This window comes from Macaca fascicularis, chromosome 18 (assembly GCF_037993035.2).
Source record: "Macaca fascicularis isolate 582-1 chromosome 18, T2T-MFA8v1.1".
Taxonomy (NCBI): Eukaryota; Metazoa; Chordata; class Mammalia; order Primates; family Cercopithecidae; genus Macaca; species Macaca fascicularis.
Window position 1 is genome coordinate 43,204,240 of NC_088392.1, and position 12,104 is coordinate 43,216,343.

Sequence of the window (12,104 nt, forward strand, 5' to 3'; positions counted from 1 at the left end):
TATCAAGACAATTTTGAATAATGAAAATAATGCTAACAATATTAATAATGGGAATATTTGCCCTGCCAGATATTAAGACATTTTAGGTCTCTAAAAAGTAAAACAGTGTGCTTTTGCTAGATGGATAAACAAAATAGAGCAATGAAACAGAAGAGGCTAGAAGCACACATAGAGTTGGCATTATAAATCAGAAGGAAAAGATGAAATGTTCAATTACTGGTGTTTGAACAATTGTCTAACCATATGAAAAATGATAAAATTAAATTCCTGCCTTTTACCATGCATAAAATAACTTATAGATGGGCTAAAGACTTAAATGTGAAAAAGCAAAAATATAAAATTTTTTAGAAGAAACTCTTAAAAACTCTTTTAAATCTCAATTTAGAGATGGGATTTCATAAACAATTCATTAAAAGCCCAAGCAGCAAAGGAAAATATTGATAAATTGAGGTCTATTAAAACAAGAAAAATGTATGATGAACATAGGCAAACAAGACAAGAGAAAAATGGAATAAAAGATATAAACAGAAAAATTACAGAAGAGCAAAGCCTAAATGGCCAAAATATATTCATGAACATATTCTCAATCTCCCCAAATAAATAGGGGAATGCAAATTAAAACCACAACAAGATACTATTGGGTACACACTGAATAAAAATTTTAAAAAATATATGTTAATAATAATTGTGGGGAATAGGAATCTTCATACACTACTGGTGGTAATTAATGTGGTACAACCATTTTTGGAGGTAAATTTTGCAACATCTAATAAACTGAAGATGAGCACACCTTCAGGTCCAGAAACTGGAGGTGTCTATTCAGAGCTGCTCTTACAAATGTGCAGTAGGAGATGGGTACAGAAGAGTCCATTTCAGTGCTGTTTGCAATAGTAAAAAATTAGAAGTAACCTAAATGTCCATCAGGAGAAGAATGCATAGACAACAGCATTTCCTTCATTCAATGACTATTATATAGCAGTCAGATGAATAAACTAAAGTTATGACAATCATCAAGGTACTCTCAAAAGGATAACATTAACTGAGAAAAAGCAAGTAGCATAAGGGTATGTGACAATGATAACAGGAACAATAGCAACCACCTCAGCAGCAATGGTAATACAATAGTGACTACCACACTTCAGGAGCCATCCTAAGTGCTGTTTGTGTATTAAGTGAGCCAATCTCACAGCAAAATCCTGTGAGGGAGGCACTGTTATTATCTCCATACATTCATCCGTTATACTGTTATTATCTCCATGCATTCATCCGTTGTACAGATGAATAATTTGAGGTAAAGAAGTGTATACTATGATACTATTTATGTAAAATTCTAAAACATGCATAAATAGTATATCTTCTTTACAGATACATATGCAAGCAAAAATTCTTGGGAATGATATATACCAAGTTGAAGATAATATTTATTTTGGGAAAGGAGTAGAAGGGAAGAGATAGACAGTGAGGCCTTAGACATATCTCTCATGTTTTAAATCCTTAAGAAATGAGAAAGGTCTGGAGAAAACTGGACAAAATGTTAATATCTGTTATCTCTCTTAAATCTGGATGGTGGGTACATGAATGTCTTATATTATTTTATATATGTTTTGTCACAATTTAAAATAAAAAAATTGAAAAGAAAAAACACAGGACGGTTTAAGCAAAAACTGGTGCCTACGTAAGACTTGTAGATACACAATAATGGAAAGTTGCAGAGCAGAAAGAACAAGTTAAAATTTGAGTCCTAACTATGTGCTTATAACCTGTGTGACTTTTGGCAAGTGATTTAACTTCTCTAAGTCTCTGCTTCTTCATCTGCAAGACAGAGTTAATAATATCTCCTTCTTGAATTGTGGTGAGGAATAAATGAAAGTAAAAACCAAAACTATGTTAAACAACCAGCAGCATCTGATAGTATTAATACTTACCAGCACTATTTTCCAGAAAAGGAGTCAGATCTAAGGAAATCTGTAGGCTGAATACCAACAGCCCCTTTGCCAACTGCCATGGCTATTGTTCCAATTCAGGACAAGCAACTGGCAAAAGCAAGGCAGGGTCCTAGATCTAGAGATGGGGGTACAAATCGGTTTAGTAGGATCGGGACTCCAGAGTAAGGGAGAAATCAAAAGCTCAGTTATAGGACCTGGGCACAAGCCACACATGAAGCAAACGTCTGCCTTGTTCAGAGACTGGAGGGATGTAAGGAGCCCTTAGATCTCAGGAGGAAGTTGCCCTTGTTGACTTTGGAAGAGCATCTTTCAGTGGGCGGACCATGAAGGCTTGGAAATTCTTTTCTTCTGGTCTTTTTGTAATTTCTTTTGTGTGTCTGCGCATACAGGGGAGCGTAGGCTAGAAAATGAAAAGGACAACTTTGAAAAGGGAGCTGAAGACAGGTTCATCCTGGATGCCCCAGATTTGGGGCAACTGATGAAGATCAATGTTGGCCACAACAATAAGGGGGGATCTGCAGGTTGGTTCCTGTCCAAGGTGAGTTCAGCTGCTTCTCTGTGGTCCCTGTGGCCTTGGAAGGGGGGCTTCTTGTTCTTCAGAGGGTTGTATCTCAGCCCCAACTTCCCTCTCTAGGTCCATCTGCATTCACTCTTCTACCTAAGCCAGATGGCCAGTCATTCTGTCCTCCTTATGGTCTCTAAGACTTCACCCATGTTATCATCTTCATACGAAGCCCAGTAATTTCTTTCTTTCTTTCTCTCTCTCTCTCTCTTTTTTTTTTTAGGGTACATGTGCACAATGTGCAGGTTTGTTACATAGGTATACTAGGTATACGTGTGCCATGTTGGTTTGCTGCACCCATCAACTCGTCATTTACATTAGGTATTTCTCCTAATGCTATCCCTTCCCCAACACCCCACCCCCTGACAAGCCCTGGTGTGTGATGTTCCCCTCCCTGTGTCCAAGTGATCTCATTGTTCAATTCCCACCTGTGAGTGAGAACATGTGGTGTTTGGTTTTCCGTCCTTGTGATAGTTTGCTGAGAATGACAGTCTCCAGCTTCATACATGTCCATGCAAAAGACATGAACTCATCCTTTTCTATAGGAAGCCCAGTACTTTCATCTGAACCTAGCCAGGGCCTATTCATTGGAACTTCTGGCTACATTTCACTGGCCAAATATGTATCAGGTGGACACCCTAGTGGCAGTGAAAACTGGGAAATCAGGTGGTTAGCTTTCAGCCTGTAGAATAGAAGTGGACTAGGAAGAAGGTGATTGGAAAGGGTGTTGAGTGAGCATCCTAGTGATGGCCACACTTCTTTTCATAATTAGTCTGAAAGTTCCTTGAGGCACCTCCCTAGCTCTTGGCATGGGACTGGGCATTAAATCAACAAAGGAGGAAATGCCCAAATTCCTTTGGAAAGGAAGGGCTTGCCTGATCCTAAGAGCAGCAAACCTGGTACTGAACAGGGTACCAGGAGACTAAGTGGAACTGCTGCTTGGATTGGAGAAGAAATAGGGCGGGAGTCCAGAATCCAAATAGCCGATACACCAGTGTGTTTTCAAGTGGTTTTCTATTTAGCTGGGCAAAGTGGGGAGAGGAGGCCTGTACATTTTATGACCTCAGCCAGGGTGGGCCACAGAACAGGTACCTTGAAGTCCACTTCCTTCATTCTGAAAAGGAAGACAGTAGAGTGAAAACACAAGCTTTAGTGGATGCAGCTTTGAAGGGTGAACAGTTTCACCCTCTTGAACTCAGGTTCCTTCTTGGTCACATGGGTGCATTGTGCTCTCAGGAAAGTTTTCCAAGGAGGCAGGTTCACATGCCAAGATGTGCTTCTTTGTTTCTTTGTTGCCTTCAGTCTCAAAGGGCAGCTTGGCAAGGTGTGAAATCTATGGGTGAAAACACTTTTTTTCCTTTAAAACTTTGTGGATTCTATTCCATTAAATTCTGAAATTTGATATTGAGGCCAAGTAGACTTTCGTTTCTTTCTGGGTAACCTAATTTTTTTTTCCTGCCAGATGCTTGCAGATGTTTTTCTTTATATTAATTCAAAAGTCTTGCCAGACAGCATCCAGGAGTGGGGCCTATGTTAGCCTTTCCTTCCTTCCTTCCTTCCTTCCTTCCTTCCTTCCTTCCTTCCTTCCTCCCTCCCTTCTTTCCTTCCTTCCTTCCTTCTTTCCTTCCTTCCTTCCTTCCTCCCATGTTTGTTTTTAATTTCTCTGGAACACAGTATGTGTTTTCTATCTGATGGGCAGGCTATTTGTTATTCATTTATTATTTATAATTAATTTATTTATAGGTCAGAAAAGAGATTTCTTATTGTATGTTAGATTCTTGCTTGGGTGGCATTTGTTCTGGTCTCTTCCTCAGGACAGCCAATTGCCTGCCTATTGGATTTCCATTCTCTATCTTTCAAAACTGGCATCTTCCCCTTTACTCCCCTTTACTGCTGTCATCTCTACTTTTTCTCATTCCTTGAGAACTTGTCAAATTCCCACCACATCATTGATTTGCTGTTCCACACTGAGTTCCACTTCTTTCTCCTGTCAATGTGTATTTCAATTCTGAATGTATTTCTTTTAATTATTTTTTTCTTACAAAATGAATACATGTCCATCATAAAACATTTAGGAAATACAAATAAACAACAAAAAAACCACTCATAATTTTACCACCCAAACATAACCAGTTAATATTTTGATGAATATCCTCTAGCCATTTTTCTATTAATAGATATATTAATATATATATCACTTTTTAAAATATAGGGTCATAATGAATACAATATTTTACAAACTTGTTTTCATTTTTAAATATAGCATGCATATGTCCCCATGTTATTTAAATATAATAACCTGGTTATTTTACAATATAATTTTACAATATATATATATATTTTTTGAGATGGAGTGTTGCTTTGTCACTGAGACTGGAGTGCAGTGGTGCAATCTCGGCTTACTGCAATCTCTGCCTCCCAGGTTCAAGCAATTCTCCTGCCTCAGCTCCCAAGTAGCTGGGATTACAGGTGCCCACACTATGCATGGCTAATTTTTGTAGTTTTAGTAGAGACAGGGTTTCACCATGTTGACCAGGCTGGTCTCGAACTCCTGACCTTAAGTGATATGCCCGCCTCAACCTCTGAAAGTGCTAGGTTTACAGGTGTGAGCCACTGCGCCTGGCTACAATGTAATTTTTAATGACTGAAATAAGTGTTTTAGATCTACCATGACTTATTGAATCAGTCTCCTTTTGTCAAATGTTTCTATTTTTTCCTCAAAATTATTGTATAATTATGCTATATACTGTATATTATGTAATATATAAAATGTATATTATGCTGTACAGGTTGAATATATCTTATTGTAAATGCTTGGGACCAGAAGTGTTTCAGATTTCAGGTCTTTTTGAATTTGGAATATTTGCATATACATAATGAGATATCTTGGGATGGGACCCAAGTCTAAACATGAAATCCATTTGTTTCATATACACCTTATGCAAATAGCCTGAAGGTAATTCAACATAATATTTGTTAATACTTTGTTACATGAAGCAGAGTTCTGACTGTGTTTGGACTGTGACCCCTCATATAAGGTCTGGTGTGGAATTTTCCACTTTTGGTGTGTTGTCAGCACTCAAAAACTTTTGGACTTTGGAGCATTTTGGATTTCGGGTTTCAGATTAGGGATGTTCAACCTGTGTGTATATATATACAGTATACTATTATACTATAAATAGTGCTGTGACAAACATTCTTGCCTTATCTTTATGTAAATCTATGATTATTTCTTACAGTAAATTCTCAGGAGTTGGTGAAAGAACAGGCAGAATTTTGAGAACTTTGAACTATTTGCTGCTGTATAGTTTTATTTTTCTTGATTCCCTTTCTTAGTTATTTTTTAATCTCATCTGATTGCCTTTTTATGGTAGTCTCATCTGTCTTTAAAGATATTTACTCCTATTTCATAAAGACTAAATCTTCTTATATTCTCTTAAGCACATTAGTTGAATGGTGTGAGTTCTTTTGGTGTGTCCCATATTAGGTTCTTTCCAGAGTTCTGCCCTTCCTCTGATTCTTTGGAATGATCTCTGTCTTTGATTCAAGAATTTGCAAGGCCTTAAGTTGGTGTATTCCCTTTACCCAACCTCAGATGAGGTGGGTCTTTTTCAGACTTGGTATCTGACAATAGTCAAGCTGCCCCTGAAACATAGGGCATGCTTATTAAATCTCCCATCTTCCTACTTCTCCTCTCCTCTTCTTCCTCCCACTTCTATTTTCATTCTTGGCTCCAGTTGGGTAATAACCAAACTCCCATCTCACATCCAGGGTTGATTGGAGGCTCTTAGTCCAATTCTTAGATCCTGGATGGTACTGTCCTGGTATAGCTCTGCCCTGATGTGTTGATCTTTTCTTTTCTTATTCCTATTGCCTGAGTCTTTGATAAAAGTTGGTTGCATTTTATGCAAGAGATGCATTCCTAAAAATCAATCAATCAATCTATCTATCTATCTATCTATCTATCTATCTATCTATCTACCTACCTACCTACCTACCTACCTACCTATCTATTCTTTTGAGATGGAGTCTCATTCTGTCGCCCTGACTGGAGTGCAGTGGCATGATCTTGGCTCACTGCAAGCTCTGCCTCCTGGGTTTGCACCATTCGCCTGCCTCAGCCTCCCGAGTAGCTGGGACTACAGGTGCCCGCCACCATGCCTGGCTAATTTTTTTGTATTTTTAGCAGAAACGGGGTTTCACCGTGTTAGCCAGGATGGTCTTGATCTCCTGACCTCATGATCCGCCCGCCCCAACCTTCAGCCTGTGAGGATAGTGATGATTTTGTCATAGTTTGTAAATCCAGACTTCCAGTTCTTGTGACCAGTCTCACAGTTCACATGCTGCCAAATTGTTTGCTTCAATTTAAAAAATGACCTGCAGCAGTGGAGGGAGCACTGTCTCAGTAATTCAAGTCAGAAGGTAATTGCCAGTCATTCCTGTGTGATTCTAGGCTTTACCAGGTATCCTGGACACAGTTGTGTCCTTGTGATAAGTTTTCCTTGGGCCATGAAGCTGATACTGGTATATTCTTAAAGTAGACTCAAGTGATTGGAAGATTGGATTAGATCTCCAGGTGCACCCTCAACAATGCTTATCTACATCCCTGTTCCCGCTTCTCCTTCCCAGATTGTCATTGAAGATATTGGGAACAAAAGAAAATATGACTTCCCCCTTAACCGCTGGCTGGCCTTGGACGAAGACGATGGCAAAATCCAAAGGGATATCTTAGTGGGCGGAGCTGAGACCACAGGTAGATTTGAAGAAAGGGGAGGCTCTTTTAGGTATTTTACTTTCTGCCTAAGGATTGGTGTTGGCATCTGTGGGGCTGGAGGCCTGTGATCAAACAGGAGCCAGCTGGGTCTGCAGACAGCATTCCTCCTGCTCCTGAAACTGTTCTGTCCCACTGGGTTGCAGCCTGGGGCTCTGTTGTTGCCAGAGAGTCTGGGGGATGCTGCTAAGCAGATACCAACTGCCCAGGGCAAAGGAAGGTATCCATAGGATGAAGCCAGAATGTGAATTTCTGACAAGCATGGATGTTTCCCAGGACATTGATTGACTCTGAACTCTTCCTGATATTGAGTGCTTAGTATATGCCAGGTCTTCTTCTAGATAGATACCTGACCCGCATGGTGTCCTTCAATCCTCACAGCCACCCAATAAAGTAGGAACTGTTACTGTTTCCATCTCACAGATGAGAAAACTAAGGCACATGGAAGAGCCTTGTCCAAGGGCACACAGCAGGCAAGTGATAGATTCAGGATTTGGTCTGCTTCCTAAAGCCCTAACCTCTATGAATTCCACAGAAAACTTCCAATGCCCAACATGGCAGTCATGGTCATGGATGTTCTAGAAAATCAGCGTTGATATTGTGAACATCTGAGAATATTCTCTGCTGCAGAACCTCCCATGACTCACCATGGGAGAAAATCCATGTTCTGTAGCATAATGTACAAATTTCTCCACAATTTGGCTCCATTTATCCTACCTACAGAGTATTCCCACACCCTCTCTCCCACTGCACATTCACACCTTCCTTTCTCCCCTCCATCTTGTTTCCATGCCTTCCCTCTCCTCTCAACTCCCTGCTTGCCTTGCTCTTTCTCTCTCTGTATCCTTGGAACCTGCCTTCTCCTCATCCTGCAAGGCCTTTTCTCTTCTTTCTGCCTCTCAAATTCCTGATCCCAGTCACTTCCTCTGAGCCTTCCCTGACCTTCTCTGGCCTGGGTAACTTCTCCCTTCTTTAGCTCTATGCATCCTTGGCAGACCTTTATTGCTGCTCTTTAGAAGACTAAATGCTCCTCTACTCCAGTGCTTTTCAACCTCAGCATTGTGACCTGATCATTGTGAGGTGTGGTACAAGTCATCTACAGATGAAAGTTTGCAGTTTACTTAAAAACATGCTCGAATAGAATTAATATAATCCTATTGAATGTGTGAATATTATATGTCTCCTAGTGATAGAAGAAGAGCAGAAATGATAACAGCTGGGAATTGATTATATCCTAAACCATAGAAGTATGTCTGATGTGGGGACACCATTTCTCCATGCATCTTAGAGAAATAAAGCTCGAGACTTTTTTTTTTTTTCCTAGAGCAGTGGCCATTCCTTTTTATTTATTTACTCCCCAAAGGCCTGGCATCTAGTAAGCACTCAATAAATGCTGAACAAAAGAAAATGTAAGTTTAAGAATGAATGATGCACCCATATAGTTGCATGTATTATCACTCAAAGAAATTTGGGATTTTTATTTCTCTGAGGTTATGGGATAAGAGTGTGACATACGGTAGGGTGAGGGATGGGTGGGGGAATTAACAAGGCTTAAAGTGACAACTGCCTTAGACCCCAGGACAGAATTAAAGAATGTAGGCCAGGTGTGGTGGCTCACGCCTGTAATCCCACCACTTTGGGAGGCCGAGGTAGGTGGATCACTTGAGACCAGGAGTTCGAGACCAGCCTGGCCAACATGGCGAAACGCTGTCTCTACTAAAAATACAAAAATTAACCAAGTTGGTGGCACACGTCTGTAATCCCACTCAGGAGGCTGAGACACGAGAATCGCTTGAGCCTGGGAAGTAGAGGTTGCAGGGAACTGAGATCGCACCACTAGACTCCAGCCTGGGTGACAGAGTGAGACTCTGTCTCAAAAAAAAAAAAAAAAAAAAAAAAGAAAAGAAAAGAAAATCTAGGCCAGTTCTTAGCAGAATTGCCTGTCCAAATGTTTGCCTTTGGTATTTTCTTCTACTTCACCCTGTCTCAGAGTTTAATCTCCCTTTGCTAGTTCTTCTTCAGAATTCTGTGTCCTCATATTGCCTCCTGATAGACCATAACCTCAAATGGCCCAACCAACAATGTTTTCTCTCTCCCTCAATCCTCCCTCACCCTACCACATCAGGCAGCAAAGGAGGACATTAATGTCCTCTATTAAAAGTTATGTTTTTAAGTTATCAGCAAAAGAGCAAGTGAAATGAATCAGATAGCCCTGAATATAAATCTCCATTAATGGAGTTGACTATTATAATTAGATTAGACATAACAGAATTCATCTGGCAGCTATTAATAATGTAGGCATGGTAATTATCATTAATAATAAGTACTATTCTTAGCCAACCCGAGTTCCTCCTTCTCTTTGTTAGTTTCCTGTAATCAGCACTGACAGCTTCCTGTAATAATATGTGCAGTTTATTCTCAAACTCAGATACATTGGACACACAAACTCTGGAAAAGATGAAATGAAGTCGAGAGGGACATTAAGTGGCATCTGGAGGAATAGGACATGATGGGGAAAGAGGATGTGTGGAGGAGGAGGGCTTTGGGGGTGTCGTAACCAGGAAGGGGAGGAAGGGGTGGGATATTATGATGCAGCTCACATTGAACACTCTCTTTCCTGTTGTTTCCACACCAGCTATTACGTATATTGTCACTGTCTTCACTGGGGATGTCCGGGGGGCTGGTACCAAATCCAAAATCTACTTGGTCATGTATGGGGCCAGAGGGAATAAGAACAGTGGGAAAATCTTCCTGGAGGGCGGCGTGTTTGACCGAGGCCGCACGGACATCTTCCACATCGAGCTGGCTGTCCTCCTTAGCCCCCTGAGTCGGGTCTCCATCGGGCATGGCAATGTGGGCGTCAACAGAGGCTGGTACTGTGAGAAGGTAAGGGATGCCCCTGAAGACAGCCTTCCCTGATTCAACCCCTCTCCTCTTTAACTTGCAAGTAAAAACTTTAACCTGAATCCTACTTCCTCTGAACTAGTTACAGAGTACATGGGCAATCTTTTTCACTGGGTATTTTGGGTGGTTATGTGTCCATCTATCTTGCCTCAAGGGTGGTCAGGAACAGGGGCTGTTCTGTACATGCATCCAAGGGCCAAGCAGGACAGGTTATTCAGAGGTGTTCAGTTGGTGGTTATGATTATCCTGATTCCTGGTGTAGTGTTTCACTCAGCTTATAAATCTTTCAATCAATAAGTATTTTAAAGTATATGTTTTTATTGTGGGATACTTATACTTTAAAGAATTATATATTAATAACTGTCTGACATAGGGAATGTTAAAAAGCAAACCTCAATTTTGTCTATCACACAGCTTGAGAGAGAGAACATTCGAGATGCTTTTGAAACTCCTCTGTGTCCTTCCACAGTCATATAGTCCTCTTTCCCTCAAAGGGCACATACTATTTTGAATTTTGTCTATGTATAAACTTGTATTGTTTGTAACCGGCAATTTTTGTCCCTCCCTCCCTCCCTCCCTCCCTTCCTTCTTTCCTTCCTTCTTTTTGTTTTATTTTTGGACAGAGTTTCACTTCTGTCACCCAGGCTGGAGGGCAATGGCACGATCTCAGCTCACTGCAACCTCCACCTCCTAGGTTCAAGTGATTCTCCTGCCTCAGCCTCCCAAGTAGCTGGGATTACAGGCATGCACCACCATGCCTGGCTAATTTTGTATTTTTGGTAGAGATGGGGTTTCACCATGTTGGCCAGGCTGGTCTTGAACTCCTGACCTCAGGTGATCTGCCTGCCTCGGCCTCCCAAAGTGCTGGGATTACAGGAGTGAGCCACTGCACCTGGCCATAACTGTCAATTTTCACTTAGCATTATGTTTTAGAGATTTGTCCAAATGGTAACAGAAGCTGTAGTTCATCCATTTCCCTGCTGCAAAGTATTTATTTGTCCATTCTTCTGTTGATTGGCATTTTGGAGTGATTTCTTGATTTTTACTACTATGAGCAATCTTGCCATGAAGTTCTTGTACATGTATCTTTGTAGAAGTGTGCAAGAGCTTCTCAGAATGAAAGTGCTAGGTCACAGGGCAAGCGAATCTTCAGCTTTATAGGATAACTGTTACTTCCAAAGTATTCCAGATTGTTTTCCAAAATAGTTGCACCATTTTACTCTCCTGTTAGCCATGTGTAAGAGATATTTTGTTTTATACATTCTTGTAAATGAATTTTTAATTTTCACCATTTTGGAGGTTGTAAAATGATCCTGTTGTGGTTTTAATTCTTATTTTTATGATTACTACCAAGGTTGAATGTGTGTTTTTTTCTTTATTGGCCATTCATGTTTCTTTTTATGTAAAATGTCTGTTTATGTCTTTTACTGATTTTCCTATTGACCAATCTATCTTTGGATTTATTTTTAGGAATTTTAAAATTTAATCTGGATATTAATCCTTTGTTGATAATATATGTTCAAATATTTTCTCATAGTTTGTGATGTTCATTGAGTAAGATTTAAAAGTATTTAGTTTATCAATCTTTTCGTTTATGACTAATGTATTTGGTATTATTGAAAGAAATCTACTTATTTCAGAGGTATGAAGACATTCTCCTATATCCTTTTCTAAAAACTGTTGTTTTAATTTTTCCATTTATGTTTTTAAAATACTAGGAATTGAATTTTGTGAGGGAGAAATTCAATATTATTTTTTTCCATGTAGATATGCAAACGTTCCAGCAACATTTATTGAAGAGCTTTTAAAACTTGACCAAGGTTAAGAATCACCTGGAATTCTTATTAAAAATAGATTCCTAGGCTCTAATTCAGAGCAAATGAGTCAGAATTTACAGGTAATCTGGATATTTAGCAAGTGG

The 12,104-nt window shown here is 39.8% G+C and overlaps 1 protein-coding gene across 12 annotated transcripts in view; it reads left to right on the forward strand.

Moving 5' to 3' along the window:
- Window positions 1-12,104, forward strand: part of LOXHD1 (lipoxygenase homology PLAT domains 1) — a 183,971-nt gene that overhangs the window by 44,351 nt on the left and 127,516 nt on the right. For 7 of the 12 annotated variants that reach the window (XR_006693827.3, XR_012427094.1, XM_065533886.2 and 4 more), the window contains exon 1: window positions 9,687-10,165. Coding sequence is in view for 7 of the 12 variants with exons in the window: in XM_065533886.2 (XP_065389958.2) it covers window positions 9,866-10,165 (300 nt within the window). In the remaining 5 variants the exon portion in view is untranslated. Of the gene's footprint in view, window positions 1-2,335; window positions 2,485-7,137; window positions 7,262-9,686; window positions 10,166-12,104 lie in introns of those variants that run through there. The other 5 variants (XM_045377632.3, XM_074022394.1, XM_074022395.1 and 2 more) reach the window with 2 other exon arrangements.